Raw genomic sequence first — 25,611 nt, forward strand, 5'->3', positions numbered from 1 at the left:
TCCCGTTTTATATACTTAGTGATATTCTGTAGGCCATTTGTTGCGGACAGTGGACTACTTGGGTGTTTCTTCCTTCATAAATTGTAACAAGTGGACCCCCCCCCCCCCCCCCAAAAAAAAAAAAAAAAATGTTCAACAGCAAGTGTATCCCAAATGTTTGGGAAATATGATCGGAATAGAAACTTGTTTTCCATGTAGGGGACATAAATAATCCCATTCATTGGTCCCACTCATGAAACAAACACAACAGGGGTCCGGGTGTGTTCATTTGCCCCCCCCCCCCCTGGAGGTGATTTCAGAATATATCGGCTCCCCCGATAGGACACATAACCTCATATATATATTTACGTGTAGGTGTATATAAGAATATCACATACACTCCTCAAATCATACCCAAGCCCCCATATTTGTCTTCAGGCTTATCTGGTGTAGTAGACTCTGTAGTAAACACTCTTGGAGCGCCACAACGAGTAAGAGTTGTCGAATTTGAGCAGGTAGACGCCGCGGCCGGGGTACTGGTGGCTGCCGGCGTATACTTCCTCGTGACAGTCTCGCCGGTACACCGGCACTATCTCATCTACCTGAGGCTTGCTGGCCTCTTTCTTGGCCTTCTCCTCCTCGCTCGCCGGCTCACCTGTGAGTAGCGCAGAGATAAGGATCACTTATAGGGAAAAAAAAAAAAAATCGCACTGTTGGAGATGAATTTGACATTTGCGTGACCTCCTCACCTTCTTCGTCGTCATCCTCGTCGCTCGACTCGGACACATGCACGCTGACGGAGGATGACGCGGCGTCCGTCCATTCGAAAAAGACCCCGAAGCCGATGTCATAATAGTCCGTGGCGAACTCCCAGAAGAGATAAGAACCCTCTTCGTTGGTGGGCACGCGCACCGTCACCACTTCGCCGCGCCCGACCGTGATCACCAGATCGGCGTCGTGCCGGATCTTCTCTTTGAAGTCTTTGATTTGCGGCCGCGTCCACATGGAGGGAGCGGCGATGACGGGTGGAGAGTCGGCTGCTGTTTTTTGTTTTGGTCAGATGACGAACTATATTTACTATAACATGTTTCATTGAGGCTTTTGTGATATATAATAATAACAATACATTTCATTTATAAGCGCCTTTCAAAACTCTCAAGGTCATTTTACAGGCACAGAATACGTTTTTCTGTGGGTGAGCAGCGTAAGTCAACCTGTAAGTAACTCAAATGGATAGAAAGCTAGCTAGCTAATAGATAGATAGCTAATAGACAGCCAGCCAGCTGGATAGATAGCTAATAGATAGCCAGACAGACAGACACACAGCTAATAGATAGCCATTAGACAGCTAATAGATAGCCAGCTAACTAGCCAGCTACCCAATAGATAGCTAATACGCATTATCCCCGACCACATGCGGAATTGGCCGTTCACAAAATACCATGACAGAGGATGAAATCTGTTTCCTTATTTTCTGTTACAAATTAGCTAGATAGCTATTTAGCTAATAAATAGATAACTAGATAGCTATAGAGCTAATATATAACTAGCTATATAACCCAAAATGGAAGCTAGTGTGACAGAAAGTGGCCTGGATGCTCAGTCAACAAATTGCCGTAATACTGAATGTCACGACCGACATACTTTGTAACGGTATGCAAAGTACTTTACGCGGTGGCTTACATAATATTCAGTTACGTGATATTAGATATTTGTATTACAACTCACCAAATAGCGGCCCGTTCTCCGACACTTCTTCCGCCGTTTCGGGCTCAAGTGCCCGCCCCGTGTTATCCACGTAAACGTCGCCGCCATTGACGGTGGGCATGTTCTGATTCGATGGCGGCAGAGCCGCTGCGCCATACAAGGCTCCCGCTGACAAGCCGACGGGGTGCTCGCCGCCGCAACAACCGTCGGCCTCCGTGTGGCCGTGCGCCATGGAGTCGACGTGCTGTTGCTGCTGCTGCTTCTGTAAGGCCGCCTGCAATTAGAGTGAAGCGGATGAACCCAACATGCTGCTAGAAAACACTTTTAAGCACAGATTTTAAGCAATGACTGTTGTTTAAATACACGCATCCATCCAGTTTTGAGATTCCAGGACCTAAAATCAGAAATGTGGGTGATGGGTGGATGGACGGATGATAAAAGATCACTTTGGATGGATGGATGGATAGATATGGATGGATGGATGGATGGATGGATGGACGGACGGATGGATTTGGATGGATTTATGGATGGATGGACAGACGGATGAAGATCACTTTGCATGGATGATAGATGGATTTAGATGGATGGATTTATGGATGGATGCATGAATGGATGGATAGATGGATGGATTTTGATTTATGGATAGACGGATGAAGATCACTTTGCATGGATGATAGATGGATTTAGATGGATGGATTTATGGATGGATGGATGGATGGATGGATTTTGATTTATGGATAGCTGGATGAAGATCACTTTGGATGGATGCTGGATGAATGGATTTATGGATGGATGGATGGATGGATGAATGGATGGATTGATGGATGTATTTTGATGGATGGATTTAAGGATGGATGGATAGACGGATAAAGATCACTTTGTATGGATGATAGATTGATTTGGACGGACGGATTTGGATGGATGGATGGACGGATGAAAATCAATTTGGATGGATGGATTTGGATGGATTGATTTATGGATGGATGATTGGATGGCTGCATGGATGGATGGACGGACTGATAGATGATAAAGATTACTTTGGATGGATGAATGGATGAATCAATTTGGATGGACAGATGGATGGATGGATGGATGGATGGATGGATGGATGGATTTGGATGGACACATTTGGATGGACGGCTTTATGGATGGATCCACGGATGAATGTATTCGGATGGATGGATTTATGGATAGATGGATGGACGGACGGTTGTCAGTGAATGGGGCCGACCTGCTGTTGGGCCAGCTGGACCTGGTAGAGCTGCTGCATATACTGCTGGTAGTGCTGCTCCTGGAGCTGACGGATGAGGCCCATCTGCTGCTCGGGGCTGTTGGGGTACTGCTGGGCAGCATACTGCTGGAACTGCACCGCCGTCTGGGCGTTCAAGGCGGCCATTATCTGCTGCCTGCGAAGCGGAGGGCACCGATGCGTTTAGGACGTCGAAAGGGGACGCGAGAGAGAAGACGGCGATTTGTCGCATACTTTTGCTGCTCTACCCGTAGCCTCTCTTCCTCCGCCTGCCTCCTTTCCTCTTCCTCCCGCCGCTGCCTCTCTTCTTCTTCCAGCCTGCGTCTCTCTTCTTCCTGCCTCTGCCGTTCCCGCTCCTCCTCCTCTCGCCGCTGACGCTCCTCTTCCTCTCTCCTGGAGAGAAAGAAAATTAGCATCGATCGCGGAAAGATCCAAATTCCCAATAGACATTTACAAGATGGCGTCGCAAGCGCTTTCCAATTGTAAACAAACACTTTGCATATTATTTGGAGGATAAAACGATTGGGGGGAAAATGGATGGAGGGATGTTTGGAGAACCTCGCAAAGTGTGTAACATCGATTCAAAGCAAAAACTGACCTTTTTCTGTCTTGCTCCTCCCTCTCGATTTTATGTGATGTAGCATACGGCGCAAACAGGTTACAACACTTGTTAAGCAGCCGCACAAACTCTACCATGGCCTCCTCCTTTTCCATATTTCCAAGGGAGGCCCATTCCTTTCTGCATGTAAACAGCCAAAACGTGTTTTTTTGAAGAATAGTTTCAGAGGAAAGTGTCATACGGTCGTTTACCTTCGGTCGTTGCCCAGCACATCAAAAAAGCCCACCTCGGGGGACGCGTCGGGGTTGTAAGGGCCCAGCAGCACTTGTTTGTGCAGCGCCACCAACCGTAGCTTCTCCTCATAGGTCGGGTGGAAGGCTTTGCCATCCTTATCTATGTCAGAACAATGGGATATGTTTGCATAAGAAATTGGAAAGTAAATACATACGATTATTGACATTTTCGCATAGCCTCGCTATGCAAATGACTACTGATCATCAATTCTAAATGCATTCACTCAAATTAAAGTCTCAATTGGTCCTTCTTGAGTGTGTTGCTGTTACCTGTTAAACAAGAAAATAACAGCCACACCCCAAGTCGTGAATATTTTGTTTTGCTTTTCAGCGACACAAGACGACAGGATAGTAAAAGTTGTGTGCCATTTTTGCACAGTTCCTCAAACGCTCCGTTTTAGTTGACGCCACTCATAGTTCTGGCAGAAATAGACGCTTCACTATTGTTTTTCTGGGGGTATAAAATGTGGCAAAATATTACAATACGACAGTCATTTGTTACCTCCATGCATTGCTTGTCCCCAAATAACTAATTTTATGGTATGCTTTTGTAACTCTCAAAACTCTCAAGGTCATTTCAGTCACAGGATAAGTTTTTCTGGGGGTGAGCAGCAGTAGCCACACACGCCAGCGTTCACTCAACCCAGAAGCAACTCAAATAGGACAAATAGATAGAAAGCTAGCTAGCAAGCCAATAGATAGCCACTAGCTAGCCAGCTAGATAGCTATTGTACGGTATTACAGAATTGCACAATCTGTCTCACACCCAAATCCAAATCTTCAATAAACACCCACCGAGGGGGTGTCAAACTGATTTTTGTCAGCGGCTCTTTTAAAGTTAGAACGGGCACAACTTCCTGTATCTCGTTTACGTGTTCTGCCTACTATTAATAATTGAAATCGAACGCAATCATTTGCTAACCGGAAATAGGTAGCTTTAGCTTGTATTGATTCATTTGAACAGCTGAATATGTGGGGCGTGTTTACGAGTGACAGTAACAGAATGGGAGTGACCTTCACCAAATGGGAAAGCCACACAAAAAAAATAAACAGTGACAAAGGTGGAAGCACTCTGCTTATTGTACCTTGTCGTTGCTAAGTGCAAGCGATATGCTAACGTCACTGCGGTCGCCCGCGAAAGGTGACAATTAGCCTAGCCGCGGCTAGCTTCACGCAGCTTACTCGGAAGTCTACACATGCGAAGTTTTAAACACGCTTGGGAATTCAAAACGATCACCCGGCATACCCTTAAAGAACTTTAAGGCCATTCCATAGAGCTCTTGAAGAGGAAAGCCCCATTTGGTCTCGACGGACGATTTGTCAGACTCCCCATCGCCGTCGTCGTTGTTAGCCTCAATGGTGGCCGGTGTTTGGACGTCGGGCTCCGCGGCCGTGTCCGGTCGCGATGGCGGCTCCTCCGGCTGGCCCTGCTCGACCTCCGAGTCCGGGCTGAGAGTTAGGCCGTCAATGGAGACTTCGAGACGGCTGGAAGAAGCGCTATCGAGGTAGCCGCTGTGAACCTCGGTGGCCATCATGCAGACTGTCAGCTGAAGCGGCCACGTACCTACTTCCGTTTAGCTTGACGTACTTCCGGTAAAGGATCTGATATTTTGTAAATATATGTATTATTTGAAGAGTCCAAATAGAGTTTTTAATGAGTGAACATTATCTTCATTGTCAAATAAAATACAAATACAAACATACTTTTGAAGTTCATTGAAGAATTTAGACTTTGAACGTTTGTTAATGTAGCAATTGAAATCCATTGTAAATAAAGCTAAGTGTGTGTGGTATTTATGTTCAATCTATGCTGAGTAACATGATGCTCAGTATTCGAAACATTTTAGATGTTATCTAAAGGAACAGAGAATGCCGAATTAAAAAATACATTTCAACATTTGCAGAATATGGTTTATGATGAGAATTATTTGAATATTTCTCAAGTACTTTTATCCACTGGAGTGACCTGTGTATTGAGTTGTCCGTTTAAGTGCACTTCATTGGCATTGGAAATTATTTGCTCCTCCTTGGGGTTACATTTTGTATTTATTGCAGACATACATTTTATTAATCCTGTAACGCATTTTATTGTAATATGTCGCAGATTTATTTTAGATGGGACATGTTTACATATTGATCATACATTGTATTCAGCATACACTCGCTATGATTTTCATATTCATCCCAAAACATATTTTTTTAAGAAATTGATTTTGTGTTAAGTGAATTTTAGGCAGATTAAAAAGGAATTGAAATGGGTGTGCTGTCAAATATCAAACATAGGGGGAAAAGACTTTGGGGATATATACTGGCCGTCTGTTTGACACCTATAAGGACACATTACTTTTCTATTTGTTTCGTCTTCTTCAACTGACCATTATACATTTAACAGACAGACGGGTAAATGATCCCCCACTCTGCGGTGATATGTTAACAGTCCAGCGGTCTTTGTATATTTGATCATTAGATGGCCGATGGCACCTCAGTCTTAAGACCGGCAGTGCTGGAGTGTAACATTTATAGATATATTCCTGTCAATCTGTCATGTTTTATGTTGTTGTGTTTAGTTTATGCTCCAATGGTAATTTCAAGACAATATATTGATACATGTACCATCTTTAGGATACATATTAATTTATGGCCTGGTACTATATGTCATTCTACATTGGTGACTATTATTGCTGTTGTTCACTTCTGCATATCCTGGTATTTATGTCATTTTCCAATGCATAGAGGCTGTTTATTCATATTTTTGCCACATACACAAGTGTGGAAAGACTATTCAATCTCATTGCTTGATATTATAAATGTGTACATAGATGAAGACGCAAATTCAAATCCATAAATATGTAATCTGATATGTGTTTGAATTATTTTTGCTTTAAAGTTACAAGATGATTCTATTTTAAGTTTTTTTTTTTTTTTTTTTTGGGGGGGGGATTGCGGGGGGGGGGGGGGGGGGGGGGGTCAAGTAGACAGGAAGAAGTTGGTGTGACCTCACCTCTGGACATGATCCTTGCAAAGATTTAATGAGGCCATTCAGGTGTCAAGCACCGTAGAACACTTTGGAACTTGTCTTTGTGTATTGTGACACACTTTGTTGTCACTGAGGGTGAATCACTTCCTTCGTGCAGCCAAGTTCAAAGGACGGAGTGCGACACAAGAAAATCCTCGTCATTTAAATTGATGTTAACTAGATTAATAATAAGTGCAGCATTATTTAAGCAGATCTGTGTTGGACATTTTGGAACGATTGTGCATGCATTTGCATAGGTTTAAGAGAGGTAAATAAGAGGTGACGGGCCATGATAGTTTTGGCCAGTATAATGGTAACTAAACTATAGTATTGGTTTTCAGGGTGCATTTGTGTCGTACATGAAAGTCAATGTTGATAGCTAGCTAGATAAAGACACTTTATACGGATACATTATCTTAAAATGCAAGCAAATGTCTTGCAATCATTTGATATAAATATATTGAAAGCATTTTTCTTCTTTCATTTTTCTTTCTATTTTCTAAAATAGTGACGCTGTTGATTTAAAAAAATTGAATATATCCATTTTCTACTTTCATCCATTTTCTACTTTCACAGTTATATATTTTATACCCTCATAACATTTCAAATTGTGTGTCATGCGACGTGATTTAATTAGTGTGTAAATATTAGTGATTGTGTAAAATTGTAATTTAGTTGCTTTCATATTCGAGTTGCATTGCTGCAAAACAGCATTCTCGTAAATGTATGATTTTATTGCTGTATAAAAACGGTTGAAATTATGAAAATGTTGATCCATGTATAGTGCTATAACATTTATTTTTAAAAGGCATGTTTCTTTTTTTCTTTTGCTAAACTTGGACATCATTCTTGCTATTCTACTTTATTTTTAAAAGGTTTTCTCCTCTTTCTCGCCAATGAAAGCAGGGACAAGCCAAAGTTTGGACCTTGTGACGGCAGAGAGGAAAGGGGTAGTTTCCGACGGTCTTTGAAGGTGACAGGTCCATTAATGGCTCGTCCCATGCCAAAGCGGATAAATGTTTTCTCTGCCGATGTGTATTGAACGCGCTCATGCTATTAAAATCTCTCTTCTTTTTTTTCCTTTTAAGAAGAGACTCGCGGCGGCCCTCCGGAGCTTCACACCTCCGGAGGGCCGCAGACGTCTGAAGTTGTCGCATAGCGGGGGCTGCCGAGCATCGATGGCCGCCTAGTTCACACTTTACACGTCACACCTTTGATCCGCCCGGAGATTTAACTCCGAGCGGGTGTCTTCCGACCTCACTTTATTATTTTTTGTTTCGGGTTGGGACGTGACGACGGCGAGAAAACGATGTCGGCTATCCACGGAAACCTGCCCGTCGGGGACCTCAACCACTTGCAGTTATACCACGAAGGAAGCCTTCAGATGGGTAACCCTGGTAAGGTGCCTCAAAACCTCCACGAGACTCGTTTAAACAATGCTTGCAAGATCGATTGTTGCTTTTTTTGGGAGTGGGGGTGAGGGATTAATCTACTTTGAGTTTTCCCCCATTTATGTATTCATCTTCGTCCTCTTAACAAGTACATTTTATTCGTTGACTAAATTGGTGGTGCTTTGATATGCGACTTGGGTTTTTCGACATACGTGCAATCACTTGAAATGACTTTTTTTTTGTTTGGCGTTGCCAGTCAACGTTTTAAAAGCAAACAATAGATTGTGCTGGTGAACTCAAAAAGAAGGGAAAAAAGCTAAATATCACTGAATGTCAAAAAGCTACGATGAATTATCGCCACCATTCATGAACAGCTGTATTCATGCTCACTTCAAGGTCGCAAAAAATATCCGAGCAATCGCTACCGTACTTGTGAATTTTATGGACATCAGGTTTTTTTTCTATCATTCACTCAATTAAAAAAGCTTCTGCATTTTAAACAACCACATAACTTCAGCTTTGGTTAACTGTATAATATATTTAAATTACAAGCGCAACAACACATTGATATCAACCTTAAATGTCTCCCTTCAGATTTTCGGGGTGGTGACGTAACCAACTATTTGGCCACAACATCCTCCGTTCCGCGGGTGGACAAATGTGTGGCCATACTGACCCATCGCAGGAAGAGAACTAACTTCACCCAGCAGCAGATTGAGGTACTGGAGAAGGTGTACTCTGACACTAAGTATCCGGATATCTACCTGAGGGAACGGCTTGAAGCGCTTACTGGTCTGCCCGAGTCCAGAATTCAGGTAGGTTCAAATGTGAGGGTACGCACGACTTGATGTTTTTTGATTGCAAAAACATGGAGAACGTTTATCGCTAAATTTCACGGTAGCGGCCGTCAGTCTGTTTATGTCATATGTGGAACAGATTCAAATTTCTTAAAGGACAACCGACGCCTCCGGACAAGTTGTGTCCATAATTTGTGCAATGACTTCTACTGAGCGTATTTTACAAAGATTCCACGGCATATTTTACGTTTTAAGACTCGCGCTGAATATTCAGGAAGTCTTGTTTTCAAGTTGATGACGATGCCTGACGTGATGTCACGTCTGGAACGCTCCTGACCAAGAAAGCGACACACAATGCATTTTGGGTACTTTGTTTGGTCTGAAAACTTCGTGTTGATGGCAAAATTTGAAGGAAAACACGTAAATAACGCGATTGTGAGTCATTGTGTGTTGCACCAAGACTACTATTTGATACTAGTTGACACAAATTCCCAGCAGACAAATCAGCCCATTTCCAACGGTGCTTGGGCGCCATCTTGTGCATTTTCTGGGACGCTACATTGGAGTCCTGATGGCTTGAATTGATACGCAAGTACTTCTTTAACTGATTGCAAACATTTATGCTTTCCTCTTCAGAACTATTTGAATCATATTCATAACTGGATGAGTAACAAGAAAGCATCTTCTCCGAATCTGAAGGCATTGTTTTGAATCTAAAGCAAGGCGAAGACGTCCTGACGTGACGTCACGAACAAAAGGGCGGGACCTTCTGAAACTCGCAATTTCTGGTGTCATTTTGAAGTTGTTTTGGGACACGAACTCATTTTGATTGGTGTTTTACATTTGACTAAAAATATCAGCCTGCGTGTTTGGGGTATTTTAGATGCTATAAAACGTTTTTCTGATGTCAGTTAGGAAACAAAAAAAATGGTGTCGGTTGTCCTTTAAGTGATCTATTTTTTGCTTTTGAATTTCAGGTGTGGTTCCAGAACCGGAGAGCCAAATCCCGTCGCCAAGTGAGCTCCTCTGTGCCCGTGAAAGCTCCAAATCCACTTCCATCTTTTCATCAGCTCCCCAACAGGGTGAACCAAGACAAACGTAAGAACCTGCAGAAAAACTAGCATCATCTTCCCCTTGGATTGTGATAATTATTGCGCTCATCATAATTGTTTTTTTTTTTTTTTTCAGTTTATGACAGTGCCCACAGTACCCAAGCTCACAAGACTTCTTTTGGACTACAAGACACCTACAGAACCTTGGTAGAGGAACCCCATAGGGCCAAGGCCTCCGGCGACCATTTTCTAGCTTCCTGTCTTTATGAAAAAGACACAAGGCGAGGGAAAGCCGAGCAGTTGCAACGGCGCGGGGTCGATATGGACATCCCGGCCAATAACGTCCTCATCTACCCTTCCAAAGATGACATGAGCAACGATCCAAAAGTCCTAGTGGAGTACGACAACTTCCCACCCAATAAGACCATCGGGCCCGAGATGAAGGTGGTGATCCCGCCCATTCCCGTGCAGAATAACTTCAGCAGGTCATCACCCAAAGAAGCCGGCGGTCCCATGCAATACTCGCACGTGAGGGCGGGGGGGAAGATTTTCGACGGATTTTCGCCAGTCCACGGTGCTGATATGCCGGATTTTTCAGATTCGGACTCAGATTGGGAGGGGGAGGCCATGGTTGGATTTGGTGGTTTTATCTAATGTGGCCTTTCATGACTACACCATTGATATGCTTTGCCGTACATAGTCTGTACATAAACCAAAATAAAAACTGATTTGATCATCAAAAAGTTACAAAATTGTGCTGGGTTGATATTGAATAACCCGTCAACTGTAAATCTGTCAACTCTGCGATATCTTCTATTTATTGAAATATTGTAATAAAACGGTTTCCTCTTGAATTCAATGTTTTTGCTGAAAATCATCTTCTGTTTAATATGAAAAAGACAAATAAGTATATACAGGACGTTTTCATATCGAACAATTAGCATAACAAATGCGGAAATGCAACGATGAGGTGTTTTTTGTTTTGTTTTATTCCTCAGGGGATTAAAAGGCGTTTTTTTTTAACTCCCTGCTGAAGAATTATCCTTTAAAAAAATATAATAAGTCTCTTTTGAGTGCACAGAAAAAAAACAACAGTAGGAATAATTTCATAGATATTGTACAACTATCTACAATTTTATAAAACACGCTGAATGAAGCGGAAATGGGCAAGAACGCCTTTTCTGAAATAAATAAATACATAACTAAGAATCCAATTTTAGCATGAGGAGCGGATGAACAACATGGAGATTTTTGTCATATGAGCGCCACAAACGTTTCCTTCCGTCGGATAAAACTGTTAAAAATTACTCGCCGTGTGCTCGTCGTGTTTGTTCCTGCGGAGATCGGCTTCTCAAACCGCGTTGGTGTTGTTGGCCGAAAACGCATGCAGGTTACCTAGTTGGCTCAGGCCGCTCTGGATGTGCGCCACGTGGATCTCCACGTTGTTCTGGAAGCAACTGCAAGGACAACACCAAACATTGAGTTGTTGTGGAACGGATACGGATTGTTTTTCAGCATTTTTTGGCCATGACATCAAGGAGGAGAGTCCAGTGAGCGGTTGCGCAGCACCGTTTTTGATTTGGGAGGAATGTCAGTGCCATTTGACTGTCTTTGACTGTCATCGCTGGACAGTGCCGGGGCTTGAGGATCCCGCGTTGAGAAGAAAGGAGCGCCAGTGCAGAGCGCCGATGCATATGTGCAACTAAAGCGGCTTGGAATTGAAGCGGATTTACGTGAGGCAATCTCTTTTCGTCAATGGATGCTACAGCTCCGCGTTTTTAATAACAATAATACATTTCATTTATAAGCGCCTTTCAAAACTTTTAGCTTGTAGCAGACGTGCACATTCCACCATGATGTCTTTGATCTACTGGTGAAAAGGATGCTTTGATGCTCTCTTTCATCTAGAACTCCTTCATACAACAAAGAGGAGACAGAAAGTGCTTAAGGTTGAATGACTGTGCATTTTGTGTTGTCTCGCGTTATTTGTTTAGTTTTTTTGTACTTCAAGATGGCGCCGCGAGAGGGGCTGACTTTACAGCAGCTCTTGTAATTTTGTTTTTCTACTTTTTTCCTTTCCTCTTACTGATTGACTGTCTGTGTCTTTGTGTTATCATATTATTTGTTATTTAGTTTTTTTTGTCTCCTTTCTTTCCTTTTCTCTTCCTTTCATAACTTTGCTGCTGTGTTACTTCCGGGTAGAGTGAACGCTGGCGCGAATAGCTGCCGCGAATAGCTGCCGCTACTCACCCGTAAAAAAAAAAAAAAAAAAAAAAAATCATGTGACTGTAAAGTGTCCTTGAGAGTTTTGAAAGGCGCTTAGAAATTAAATGTATTATTTTTTTTTACTTTTATCACTTTGCTGCTGTTAAATGTATATTTCTTCACTGCGAGACAAATAAAGGCTAATCCAATCCAAACCCTTGAAATCAGGCGTGTTGGAAGAGGAAGACATCTAAAACAGGCAAGATAGTCGATCCCGAAAAGTGGATCTGGACGGTTTAAGATACCTGAGGTTGGATGGATCGATGGATGCTTTGATGTCATTGAGGGACTCCGTTAGAGATCTGAACTCAAATGAATTCAGGTCTTTGCCCTCTGCCAGACACTGGGAACAAAACAACATTCCCATTTAGGCTAGTTTAAGATGACTATGCGTTTGCGGGATTCCGACCTTGATCTGCAGTAGCAGAGCCGTTAGGCGAGAAACGAGGTGGGTAAGGCTGGCGTTGGTCACGCTCTGTTGGCCGTCCTTGGAGGAGTCGCTGAGTTTCACCATTTGCTGGGCTTCGTCTTGGCAGTGTCGTCGAAGGTCCACGGGGTGGTCGGCGGGAAGCACACCCTGGTCTGGAGAGAGCTGGATGCCACGTGAAAGTCAGAGGTCAAAGAAGGGAAGGGTTCGGTTTGGCAGTGCACTTGTACCGCCAACCTGAGATGCCACGAGAAGCTAACGTCTTACTTAAAGGACAACCGACACCATTTTTTTGTTTCCTGACATCGGAAAAACGTTTTATAGCATCTAAAATACCCAAAACACGCAGGCTGATAGTTTTAGTCAAATGCAAAACACCAAGAAAAAGTGTCCCAAAACTGCCACAAAATGAGCTCGAAAGTGGGGAGATTCAGAAAGTTCCGCCCCCTTGTTTGTGACGTCACGCCAGGATACTCCTTCACAAACTGCCTTGCTCCAGAATCAAAACAACGGATTCAGAGTGTTCAGATTCTGAGAAGGTGCTTTCTTGTTACTTCATCCAGTTATGAATATGATTCGAATAGTTCTGAAGAGGAAAGCATAAATGTTCGCAATCGATTAAAGAAGTTCTTCCGTATCAATTCCAGTCGTCTGCAAGCGATGAAACCGGTGAAGATCTGGACTCCAATGTAGCAAGATGGCCGCTGGGAATTTGTTTAAACTTACACCTTTATGCGTGTTACCGCAATTGGCTGTGACACACAACGATTGCTTTATTTATGTAGTTTTCCCTTCTAATTTCTAATTTCGCGATCAACAAGGTGTTTTCAGATGAAAAAAAAAGTACCCAAAATGCATTGTGAGTCGCTTTCTCGCTCAGGGGCGTTCCGAATGAGACATCACTTAGGGCATCGTCATGTACCCGAAAATAAGACTTCACGAAAATGCGCTAAGTAGAAGTCATTTGAAGTGATTTTACAAATTATGGACGCAACTTGTCCGGACGTGTCGGTTGTCCTTTAACTTGTCTTACCTCATAAGAGAACTGCTGCACTTCATGTAGGACTTTGTTGAGATCCTTGTTAAGCTGCTCCAGGTCCAACACGGTAGACGCGTAGCGTTTTTGGAAGTTTAGGTCAATGGGCAAGGCGTACGATTTCTGGAAAAAAAAACAAACACAAGTATCGAGTTACCTTTTTTTTTCCAATCATGTTATGATGATAGCGTTTTTGTTTTTTTTTTTATTTGGGGTGGGGGCGTTTGTACCATCTTCTCCGCTTCCGTGTTCATTTCTTTCAAGTGCTTGATGTGTTCTTTCTTGATCATCAGGATCTTGGACAATCGTGTCTGGTTGTTTAAAAAAAATAATTAATATATTCAATATCTGTGTGTGTTTTGATACACAACTGAGCGTACCACTTGGACCAGGAACTTGACGGGAAACCCTCCCAGGGTGTCTCCGTCTGAAGCGGGCAGACTGGCCCTCCATGGTGACGGGTTGATGAGTGGGTCATGGTCCTGGGAGAAGGAGCATATATGTTTTTACCCCCCCGGCTAACGGACAGTTGAAGTTATCACTAGATTATTATGATATGTGGTAATACCATAAGGACAGGAGTGGTGGCGGGCGGGTAGGGACCTCGAGGTGGGGTCATCATGGTCTGCGTGTAGCGCATCGTCCGATGTTTCTGGGCGAAGGCTGCAATGGGCATCGTCTCGTTGGGATCGTTGCTCTGCGGGGTGGACAGACAAAACAAATAATCATTTAAGTGGTGTATTTTGTACAGTCGCCCCCATTTCAAGCTCAGATAACTCCAGACCCATATAAGTTAGTATTTTTTTTTTCTTTTGTCAATGTTAGCGCTTTGTTACAGCTTTGACTATTGTTAAAGCGCTATCTATATCAATATTATATTGTATTTAGTACAGACAAGCTCCGATAACTACAGTCAAGTATAACTTAGGAATTAACTATTTTTTTCTGATGAAAGGAGAGCATCTAAGGTTTCTTATGCTGCATTGAATGCTTATGTTGTCCTGTAGCTCTCTCTTGTTTCTATTCATAAGTGTATTTTATTTATTGTAATCTATTTATAACTGTATTTTATTTATTATTGTATCTATGCTTGTCTGTGACTGTAATGTGTCCTTGAGAGCTTTGAAAGGCGCTTGAAATAAAATGTATTATTATTATAAAACTCAATATTCTGTGGATCCTGCTATTTGAGTGAAAATGACAAAAACCCTGGCACTGGAGTGGACACATTTTCCTACATCGTGTTGGCGGTGAATGAGTTAAAATGGGGGTCGTCACACCTAGCGTTCACATGTGAACTGTCACGATAAGCACGAGTGACATACCAGAACTTCATAATCAGGCACGTTGTGTGTTCCCAGGCCATTGCGGTCAAAGGTCACGCGGTAAGTGGCCGCGTTGGTGTCCACTGCATCGATCTGTCCCGTGAACAAGCCGTCGTGGATGCCTCGCAGTCGAGCTATTGAAATATTAGCCAGTTTTTGCGGAGGAGAAAAAAATAATGTGTGCGTTTGGATCCCGTAGCTAAAACATTTGCATTTTTAAACGCGCGCAAGCTTTTGTTACCAGTGACTTTGGTTCCAATGATGAGAGGAAGCGGGATTTCATCAGGAAGGTCTTTGCAGATGGACACGTCCGACAGTTTTCTGTGCTGCAGTAATCGTATCTTTTGTCTTTTTTGCCTTAACGCCGTCCGCTCCTCAGCAAAAAACGCCAATGAGCACCTAAGGGGGCAAATTGTAAGAAACAATTCTTGGCTCTAAAAGAAAAAGGTGGATGTGGAGAGGTGGCTGATGTACCGTCTAGGTTTCCCCATCAGTCTCCGAATCGTCCCCCATTCCACTCGTGTCAACTTCCTGGTTTTCAAGGTGGGGAAAGACTCCTTCAGACAGAGACAGAACTCATTGTCGCCCTCAAAAAGAGGCCTGCAAGGTAAATTAAGAAAAGGACAAAAAAATCATATGACATCAAATATTCATTTTTAATTTGAATGAGAAAAAAAAATATGATAATTTTGTTCATCAGTAAGTGATGAGTTGACCTGTCGATATTGGAATAGAACCATTCGTAGATGCACCACTTGTGAGCTTTGGGCAGCTTGAGTAGGTTTCTTAATCGCAATCCTATTCTCTGCGATGACTTCTTGTCAGGCGTCACCACACTGGAAAACTTCTGCATTAAAAAAAATCAATATTTGACCATTACAGATGATGTTTCTGAAATATTTTCTGCACTGTGTTGTTCTTATTCCAAACCTGTGGTGTGGTTGTAACCCTCTGGCTCCTTCGCGGTGATCTAGACGAGGGTCGCTGGGGTATATGATCATCCTCGTACCGACTCCTCTTTGAACCACGGGTCTGTGAAGGCAAACGGGGTGGTTTACGGTGATGATTGCGGCATCTTTCGCGTCATATCGCTTATCACAGCATCCCAAATGTCTTGCCGTTTCCATGGTGAGGATGGACTGACGTCCCCTGGTGTTGTGAGCTCTTGGGAAAGCATTCTTTTCATTCAGAGTGTTGGACAAACTACCTTCTGTGAGGAGGACATTTGAAAAATGAGCAAGTCATTCAGAATTGATTAGTGGGAAATATTCCAGCAGACTAATCATGCATTGATTCCAGATTTTACTCAAAAGATTGCAAACAGAAAATAAGCCACATACCTTTGAGACTGACAAGTGCTTCTGCCGAGGAGCCTAACCAAAAAATAAGAATTATACACACTGTACCTCTAGTGCATTCAATGACATATTCATATTTTGTTGAAACAATACAATGCCTGCAAATAGCTGATATTTTAACCGTTCGACTCGGCTCGATTCCAGCGAGGCCTACGCCGAGGATCGAGCTGTCAGACACGGGTAACGCTACGGGGACAGCTGGGTGGACAACCGAAACATTCTTTCGGGGTGTGGACAGAATACGCCGATTATAATTTGCTGGTATGTTCCTGAACGCCCGCAAAAGTTGTGTATCGAAATTAATGACACTTAGACAATCAAAAATAAAACTTGATGCGAGCACGAGTAGCATATCAAGCTAATCTTACTATTCGTGAATGTTTTGTTCTCACTCCCGGGAGGCTCCCTTTGTTATTAGCGGGAGCTAACTAGCGGCTAAGCTAACGTTATTTGTTTACTCGGTGCAAGTGCAGGAAACTTGACAAACTCCACTGTTCGCCTTCGTTAGCCTCTCATGCTAATCGGTGTTAGCCTGATCGACCCCTGGGTAAAAAACTCGCGATAGCTCGACATTTATGGGAAATAATATTTTTTTTAGAGACTTGAAATCAAACAAAGGAGACAGTCAATCTGATGTGTTGCGATGGGTAATAGCGAAGCGAAAGTGGGTAGAAATGGATGTTGTTTTTAACTTACTCTCGTCCAGCAGCTGGTCCATCTCCGCCATCTTGCATGAGCCGCGCCGCTTTTTCAAAGAGGTTGTCAAAATGCATTCTGGGTTGGGAGTCGGGACGCTGTCTGGAGCCGAGGCCCAATTCACGATTATTTTATTTTTTAGCTTTTGCCACGACTATGTGTGGATAAACGGACTTTAAATATTAAAATTGTATTATTTGTTCAAACCAGTAGTGGATTAACCGACATGTTTTTATAACAACGTAAAAAATAGGCACTCCAATGTGTAATGCAGGATTGTTTTTTATTATTTACATCCTCCAAAAATGGCTGACAATTTACGTTAGGGGTATATTGGAGGTTTATTTGCAAATAAAGAAAACATTTCCCAAAATAAAAAAAAAAAAAAAAAAAAACGATTGAAAACAAATAATTCTACAAGGACTATGAGTGATTATGCCGGTTCTGTATCCAAATATTGTTTCAAAAGAGCATTTTATTGTATTTGTTTTGCTAGAGAAATGCACGAAGAGAGAAAGACAATCCAAAAAATGCTAATATATACATGTCTATAGGGGCTGCGTACAGTATTTTAAAATGAAACCAGGCTAGTAGATAGCAGTCATAAATCCCACTAAAACCAGGGGAAATGAATTTAAATGTGGATTATTATATTTGATGACCATTTGTGGGTACAGTGTTTTGAGTTTTTTGTTCTCATTTGACTTGATTTATTTGTTTTCTATCTGACTATCTGTTTTGCTCTCACCTGTTTCCCGCTCCTTCCTGAAACTTAGCATTCGATTGCATTTTCGACTAAAAACACAAACAACCCACATTGAACTCGGCTTTCCGCGTACTTAACGGAAGACAAAGTGAGCTAGTAAACCTGCCGACAAGTAGCATAAAGTGACAGAAGAATTTCGGAATCATAGCGAGGCCCTTGGACGAGATGGCGCTCACCACAAGGACGTTTGGTAGTTGAACTTGATCTTCAGGAGATACTTGAGGTTGATTTGGGCTACGTCGTACACAATGTATCTGTGCCGACGGTTAAGGAAGATGTCGTAATAATAATGACGAGAACAAAAATGGCCAAAATGTGTTTCGTCGGCCCGAAAGGATACTCGTTGTACAGGAGACTTGCGTCGTCAATGTTGGTGTTAGCTCCTTTTCCCAGAGGCACTTGGACGCCGTCTAAAGTGGTGGTGGCGCTCGATTCCGGAGCCGTTCGCCCCAAACCTACCAAGGAAGACAAACGAAGCAAGAAACAAATGTCGTAAAATCACAACTTTTTTTGCTCATCGTTCATAAAAAGAAAAAAAATATATCGTCATTTACTTGATAAAAACCTGCAAATTTAAATGACACTTTTTTATCTCAATCATAATGCATGTAATAAAATGAAAACATTGCTATACAAGTTTTTTTCTAGTAATATTGTAACTACCCAAAATGTAAAATTACATAATTAGGATTTAATGTTTGGAAAATTGCTTTTTTTTCCCCCTGACATTACTTCCAACTTTATTGTCATATAAAAGAACTTGTTACATTTTTGATAATTAACGATAACTAATAACAAAAGAAAGATAACTAATAATAAAAAAAAATAATAATAATTAAAATACTAATAATAATCATAATAATAATGATAATTATAACAATAATAATAATAATAAACAGAAAATAAAATGTAAATTAAAATAACAATAAATTTAATTATAGTAATATAAGAAAATATGTTCAAAATTTCGCAAATGAAATCAATTATTTGTGAGCACCACACCTTTGACACTGTGCTTGCCCTTTGGTAGTTTTGTGATGTGAGAAGCCTTTTTCAGTTCATGCCTGGAATAAAGACAAGAAATATGAATAATAATTATACATTTCATTTATAAGCGCCTTTCAAAACTCTCAAGGACACTTTACAGTCACAGGATTTTTTCTGTGGGTGAGCAGCGGCAGCCACACGCGCCAGCGTTAACTCAACCCGGAAGTAACATAATAGATAATAATACATAAATATAGACAAAATATAGAAAATATAAAAATAATATAAAATAACACAAATAATAATAAATATATCTAAAATATATACTAAAAAAATAGTAAATATAATAAAATATAACATAAAAGAATACATAATAAATATCATAAAATGTAGAAAATATGAAATCTAACATAAAAGAATAATAGTAAAAAAATACCATTAATATCATCTCATTGAATTTGAAATAGATATCCAAAGTCGTCACTCACATATTCCCGAGGGCTACTTCTGCGAGTAGCAAAAGGCCGACGGGGTCAGACTGCGAAGTGTGACAGTAGTTGGCACTCTTGGACACCATGTCGGCAAAGTAAACGCCTTTACCGAACATGTAACCCGTCTACAGACACAATAAAAGCACAACTTTAATTCGAAAGGATGCTTCTCAAGAGGAATATGTGAGCTGAATCATGAAAAGAGTGGAGAAAAAAATATTAGAATCATAAACACTCACAACTGGGGCCTCAGGAGGGGCGATGCGAAGACCCTGAGAGAGGATGCCGGCGTAGTTGGTGGTTCGGGAACCGTGCCACAGCAGCTGTCGATTGTGCAGCTCTTCAAAGGGTTGGAAGCGCTGGCGTTCTCCCTCGCGGTTGATTTTGAAGATCTAAAACCAGAGTCGTTTGACTTTTGGGTGAAACTCAAAAGATATGGTTTTATAAAAATTGGATATTTTTCGTCATAGAGACATTTGCAATTCCTGAAGAAATTAGATATTATTATTATTATATTACTATTATTATGATTACTATTATTACTATTACTACAAACATGCGGATTGAACCTCTAAAGATGGAGGACACTGATTTGCTGTGGCGACCCCTTGAAGATTATTATTATTATTATTATTATTATACACATCATTATAAGCGCCTTTCCAAACTCTCAAGGACACGATTTGTGAGTAAATGGAATTTTTGGGTACATTGAATGTCTTTCTCAAGGTCAATTGAAAGAAATCAATAAATCTATAATAATAATAATAATAATAATAATAATAATAATACATTAAATTTCTCGCCGCCTTTCAAAACTCTCAAGGACATTTTACAGTCACGGGATAAGAATTTTTTTTTTGTGTGGGTGAGCAGCGGCAGCCATTCGCGCCAGCGTTCACACTACCCGGAAGTAACACAGCAGCAGCGTCACATTTTTTGTTCCATATGTATTTTCAGAATGAATCAGGGTTACAATGTTATTCCTTTTTTTTAAGGGATTTTCTTAGGAAATTTATTGACATTTTTAGTCGTCAAATTTGAAATTGAATGAGATGAACATTTTAAATGTCGTACCCCATGATTTTTTCGTCCCCTCCCGGTAAAATTACGTCTTACCTCTTGTACTTCCAGTGTATACGTGTTGTGCGTGGCTGCGTGCGTGTTCTTTACATATTCCTGAATGATGTCAGCCTCTTGCGTGGCCTTGTCCACCACCTGAGAAACACAAACCACCCAAAAAATGAACAAAATTTGAAGTCTAACTAATTTAAAAAAAAAGGATCCAGACCTCAATCTTGGTCTTCAGTTTTTCGTAGTTAATATCAATGGGGTCTCTCTCGTTGTCCTGCGCTCCTCCTCTCAGTAGACTGTAAGCCACTTCAATGTCCAACAGGTTGTCCAGCATTTGAACTTTAGCCTGTCACGTTGACATAAATGATTTTGATTTCTGTGCTGTGTAAGCGGGGAATATTTATTATGACTTTTTTTTTTGGGCATACCTGAATGTAGTCCAGATTTTGGAGCAGCGGCGGTTTCTTCATGCCAAAGTCGTGTGGTATCAGCGTGTAGAAGCGATTAGACAGATCCAAAATGTGCGAATCGGGCACACAGTCGGACACGGCCTAAATCAAGGAAGACACATTGCAATTTCTGTTTAATTAATCACGGAAATCGCGCTCAAATAATAAATAATAATAATAATATAAAAACATTTCACAGCAGCAAAGCGATAATAATAACAATAATTTACATTTATAAGTGCCTTGCAAAACTCTCAAGGTCACTTTACAGTCATAAGTGTTTCTGTGGGTGAGCAGCGGAAGCCACAAGCGCCAGCGTTCGCTCAAAAAGATAAAGCTAGATAATTCAAAAAGATAGAACGCTCGATAGCTAGCTAATAGACAGCTAATATGTTTCATGACGCAAATAGCTAGGTAGCTAGCTATATAGCAAGATAGATAGATAGATAGATAGATAGCTAATAGGTTTCATGACGCAAATAGCTAGGTAGCTAGCTATATAGCAAGATATATAGCAAGATAGATAGCTAGCTAGCTAGCTAGATAGATAGATAGATAGATAGATAGATAGATAGATAGATAGATAGATAGATAGATAGCGATATAGAGATAGATAGCTAGATAGATAGCAAGATAGATAGCAAGATAGATAGATAGATAGCAAGATAGATAGCAAGATAGATAGATAGATAGATAGATAGATAGATAGATAGATAGATAATATGTTTCCTGACTTGAAGATTGCATCGGTAAGTTATCAATTGACCCTTTTAATTTCATTTACCAATTTTTTGGGTCACTTTAAGTTGTCGTGCGTCGTGTGTAACCCATTAAAAAAAAAATATATATATATATATATATATATATATATATATATATATATATATATATATATATATATATATATATATATATATACTGAATGCTTTCCTTTTATTATTTTTCATTTTGCTTGTACTACGTAGAACGTTCCACCATTTGTCGCAGTTCAGCTGAAACAAAAAAATACATGTTTTTTTTTTTTTTTAAATTTCAACTAACCTGCTGCACTTCGGTGAGAAGAGCATAAGCGCTTTGAATTTGCCTCTTGCTCAGCTTTCCTAGCGGCATCTTTTGCAGGTCAATCTAAAAAATAGGGATGCAAAATAATGCTTTGGAGATATATGATGGTACCCTGTGAATCACTTTGAGCATCGCTGAAAGTTCAAAGTGCAAATAATAATAGTAATAATAATAATAATAACAGACCTACCTCAAACTCTACCATGGCCTTCTTCATGCTCTCCACGTCAAAGATTTGTTTGATCAGATCCTGGACAGGTTTGGCCAGCTTGGACTTGGTTCCCGCGGTGGCTGTCAATCTCTTTACGGCTTCTTCATCCTGTCATTTGATAGATTGTAAATTCTGACATGGAAAAATGCATGTGTCTATGTGTGTGTGTGTTGGGACCAACCTGCCCATAGTCGATCTCCAGCGGGTAGAACTTATTGGGGTATTTGGTGAAATTAGAGGCTCCCCATTCGTTCCCAGTCTTTTCTTTATAGACCGACAGGAAGTTGTTGAGCGCAGAGTGCTTGTCGCCGATTTTGTCCAGCTTATTGCCCCCGATGGTGGTGCCCACTCGACCCCACGAACGGAAAACCCAGTACCTGAGCACAAGGCGAATGATAATGTTAATAATGACGTGAAGTAAAATACAGTAAAGTCTCGTTATATCGATATTCAAGGGAGTCCGAAAAAATATCGATATAACCGGGACTATCGATATATCCGACCCTATTTGCATGTAATTTTCTCCGTGCGTGCATAGAAATAGTATCGATATAACCAGGACTATCGATATATCCGATATCGATATAACGAGACTTTACTGTAGTCAGAAATGAAACAATGTGAGCATTAACGATCCGTTGTGGCGCGTTGTCATGCGCAATTTGTCCACTGGGCGGAAGTATAACACAGGTCGAAGCGTTTCAATTAGGTGGGTTATGAAATAGGTTAATGAACCCTTTGAAAATTCATTCTATTCCTGTGACAGTGAACGTATGTTGGGTTACCTTTTCTGTACGTCGTCCTCCAGCAGCTGCAGTTTGTAGTATGAGTTGGTTCCCCTCATGATGTCCACTAAGCCCAGTGTGGCGCTGTACATTTTACCGTTTTGCTCTAAAACGTGAGCGCTGTTCTCCAGGCCTAAGGGAAAGTTTATCCATCAAGAAATACTCATCAATTCGCCAAGAAGAAGAAGGAAAGCAAATGGTGGTGAGTGATATGGTTATTTCAGGCTACCTGAATCAGGATCGACAGCGGCGCCTCCTTTGACCGTCAGCTTCATCTTCTTGGCTTTGTTTTTACCTGGAACCGAGACGTATTACAGTATTACAGTAATCCCTCGTTTATCGCTGTTAATGCGGACCGGGACGACCCGCGATAGACAAAAAACTGCGATGTAGTGAACTTTACGTGTATTGAGTTTTAGGACTACATAATTCGTAATATTGATTCTCTTCCAACCTTCAAATGCCATCTCGAAACCCACCTATTTAAAATTTCATTTTCTGTATAGCTTTATCTCGTTTCTATTTATAATTGTATTTTATTTATTATTGTATCTACGCTTGTTTGTGACTGTAAAGTGTCCTTGAGAGCACTTTATTTGCTAGCTATTTGCTATCTATTAGCTATGTAGCTGGCTCGCTAGATATCTACTGTAAAGTGTCCGAGAGAGTTTTGAAAGGCGCTTATAAATGAAATGTATTATTATTATTAGATATCTGGCTGGCTGGCTATTAGCTGGCCAGTTAGCTTTCTATGAGTGGGTTGAGTGAACGCTGGCGCGTGTGGCTGCCGCTGCTCACCCGCAGAAAAAATTATCCCGTGACTGTAAAGTGTCCTTGAGAGTTTTGAAAGGCGCTTATAAATGAAATGTATTATTATTAAAATAAAAAAAATATTATGACATAAATATTCACTGCAGCGTAAAAAAAATATTTAGTCTTCTTTCTTCAGGAAAAAAAAAAAAGAGTACATTCCTAAATGATATGGGTCTGGAGTTATAGGAGCTTGAAATGAGGGCGGCTGTCGAAAATACAATACATGTTGGTTTATATAGTGCTTCAACAACAGCTGAAGCTGTAACAAAGCGCTAACATGGACGAATGAAGGCCCCTTGTTGAAGGGAAACAACATGGCCAGAGGTCTGACCAGCGCTTTATCGGCACCCAAGCATGAAAAAAAAAAAAAGCGCACAAAAAAAGAGAGCAAATTCGGGAATGGCGCTCGATGTCATATTTTCAAATTTGTAAATGGCTGCGAATGAATTAAAATACGGCGATGTGGTTCATTATGACTTTCTCGTATGAGTGTTTTTACCTTCTTCCACCTTCACCTTGCCGCTGCTCTTGGAAGCCGCCATGGCGCCCGACTTGGACGGCGCCGGGGCGTTCGCCGACGGGGGGGCCTCCACTTTAACCTCAGCCCCCCACGGGGAGATGGCGTGCAAAGAAACCAGCTCCTGGAGCGCTTTGCCCGACGACTTGATATCGGCGAGGAAATCCTCGGAGACCACGCGCACCCCGGCCTCTTTGGCTTCCTCCATTTTCTTGCCCATCTTGTCCACCTCCTCTGCGAAATGTTACATCACTCATTCGTTTCGCAAAATGGACTTGATGGCAGTTTTGTCGCGGTGGTGGGGTGTTCTCACTCTTGGTGCTGATGCAAAGCAAGGCTTTGTTGGCCCCGGTGCACATCTTTCCCCCCAGCTCCTCCACCGCCACCTTGAGGTCGTCTTTATTCTTGGCTAGTTTCCCAATGGTCAACACTTTCATGCCAGTGAGAGGTTTGTCTATCGCACAAACACAAACTATTAAAACCAACGACGTTCTTGAACTGGACGTTTGGACCTGCCACTCACTCACCGGGGGGTCCGCCCTCTGGTAGCGGCTTCGCGGGGGCGCCGGAGGCGCTGGCCAGAGGCTCGGCTTTAACGGCGGGTTGGCTCGAAGCGGGCGCCTCCTTTGGGTAAATTCTATCCTGCCGCTTAAACTTGAATTTCTTCAAGAAGGAAACTTCATGAAATTCCTAAAGCAAAACAACAACAACAAAACACGGTTATGTGGTTGTTGTGTTAGAGGAAGTCATTCCCGTTAGCATAATGGCCTCAGAATATTGATGAAAAGGTTTCTTCAGCCGTCATCTGTACTTCTTTGAAGGTGTCGGACGTCTCGCTTCTCATCCAAGAGGATTCGTCAACGAACTAAAATGTGCTGGGAGTTTTGGCCCTATATATATCCTTACAGTCCAGACCTCTACTATGTCCACCTCTGGACTGTAGGGATATATGTGTGTGTATCCATCCATATATATATACAGTAAAGTCTCGTTATATCGATATCGGATATATCGATAGTCCCGGTTATATCGATACTATTTCTATGCACGCACGGAGAAAATTACATGCAAACAGGGTCGGATATATCGATAGTCCCGGTTATATCGATATTTTTTCGGACTCCCTTGAATATCGATATAACGAGACGTTACTATATATATATATATATATATATATATATATATATATATATATATATATATATATATATATATATATATATATATATATAAACACTGTGTATATATACACCGTGTGTGTATATATATATATACTGTGTGTATATATACTGTGTATATATATATA

General features: G+C 41.3%; 4 protein-coding genes across 4 annotated transcripts in view; 1 reads left to right on the forward strand and 3 right to left on the reverse strand.

The window, feature by feature from the left end:
* Positions 1 to 263: 263 nt before the first annotated feature.
* On the reverse strand, positions 264 to 5,438 carry acbd3 (acyl-Coenzyme A binding domain containing 3). The gene is made up of 8 exons (XM_089021923.1): positions 5,034 to 5,438; positions 3,746 to 3,887; positions 3,534 to 3,674; positions 3,170 to 3,328; positions 2,918 to 3,092; positions 1,708 to 1,960; positions 729 to 1,019; positions 264 to 634 (listed from the first exon to the last, which is right to left on the reverse strand). Exons 1-8 carry the CDS (start codon positions 5,320 to 5,322, stop codon positions 420 to 422), a joined length of 1,665 nt encoding a protein of 554 aa, XP_088878049.1. The 5' UTR covers positions 5,323 to 5,438; the 3' UTR covers positions 264 to 419.
* A 1,317-nt stretch (positions 5,439 to 6,755) lies between these two features.
* mixl1 (Mix paired-like homeobox) lies at positions 6,756 to 10,734 on the forward strand. Its single transcript, XM_089021925.1, has 4 exons — positions 6,756 to 8,200; positions 8,789 to 9,009; positions 9,969 to 10,089; positions 10,180 to 10,734. The coding sequence occupies exons 1-4, from the start codon at positions 8,113 to 8,115 to the stop codon at positions 10,695 to 10,697; spliced, it is 948 nt and encodes a 315-aa protein (XP_088878051.1). The 5' UTR covers positions 6,756 to 8,112; the 3' UTR covers positions 10,698 to 10,734.
* A 254-nt stretch (positions 10,735 to 10,988) lies between these two features.
* On the reverse strand, positions 10,989 to 17,207 carry lin9 (lin-9 DREAM MuvB core complex component). The gene is made up of 15 exons (XM_089021924.1): positions 17,151 to 17,207; positions 16,437 to 16,469; positions 16,215 to 16,306; positions 16,027 to 16,128; positions 15,813 to 15,943; positions 15,571 to 15,696; positions 15,338 to 15,495; positions 15,097 to 15,230; positions 14,340 to 14,468; positions 14,152 to 14,253; positions 14,002 to 14,082; positions 13,769 to 13,894; positions 12,718 to 12,900; positions 12,554 to 12,651; positions 10,989 to 11,500 (listed from the first exon to the last, which is right to left on the reverse strand). The coding sequence occupies exons 1-15, from the start codon at positions 17,179 to 17,181 to the stop codon at positions 11,395 to 11,397; spliced, it is 1,632 nt and encodes a 543-aa protein (XP_088878050.1). The 5' UTR covers positions 17,182 to 17,207; the 3' UTR covers positions 10,989 to 11,394.
* A 207-nt stretch (positions 17,208 to 17,414) lies between these two features.
* The window catches only part of parp1 (poly (ADP-ribose) polymerase 1), a 12,665-nt gene continuing 4,468 nt past the window's right edge, over positions 17,415 to 25,611 (reverse strand). Inside the window, exons 8-23 of the mRNA XM_089022595.1 lie at positions 24,833 to 24,995; positions 24,619 to 24,759; positions 24,288 to 24,539; positions 23,205 to 23,270; positions 22,976 to 23,108; positions 22,372 to 22,567; positions 22,170 to 22,298; positions 21,959 to 22,042; positions 20,897 to 21,019; positions 20,686 to 20,814; positions 20,514 to 20,612; positions 19,634 to 19,786; positions 19,392 to 19,519; positions 18,919 to 18,980; positions 18,257 to 18,371; positions 17,415 to 18,170 (exon numbers count right to left, since the gene is read on the reverse strand). Of these exons, the coding sequence (XP_088878721.1) occupies positions 18,089 to 18,170; positions 18,257 to 18,371; positions 18,919 to 18,980; positions 19,392 to 19,519; positions 19,634 to 19,786; positions 20,514 to 20,612; positions 20,686 to 20,814; positions 20,897 to 21,019; positions 21,959 to 22,042; positions 22,170 to 22,298; positions 22,372 to 22,567; positions 22,976 to 23,108; positions 23,205 to 23,270; positions 24,288 to 24,539; positions 24,619 to 24,759; positions 24,833 to 24,995 (2,055 nt within the window). The 3' untranslated portion in view covers positions 17,415 to 18,088. The remainder of the gene's footprint in view (positions 18,171 to 18,256; positions 18,372 to 18,918; positions 18,981 to 19,391; positions 19,520 to 19,633; positions 19,787 to 20,513; positions 20,613 to 20,685; positions 20,815 to 20,896; positions 21,020 to 21,958; positions 22,043 to 22,169; positions 22,299 to 22,371; positions 22,568 to 22,975; positions 23,109 to 23,204; positions 23,271 to 24,287; positions 24,540 to 24,618; positions 24,760 to 24,832; positions 24,996 to 25,611) is intronic.

The sequence above is a fragment of the Hippocampus bargibanti genome, linkage group LG19, assembly GCF_051943395.1.
Source record: "Hippocampus bargibanti isolate YZ-2025 linkage group LG19, ASM5194339v1, whole genome shotgun sequence".
NCBI lineage: Eukaryota > Metazoa > Chordata > Actinopteri > Syngnathiformes > Syngnathidae > Hippocampus > Hippocampus bargibanti.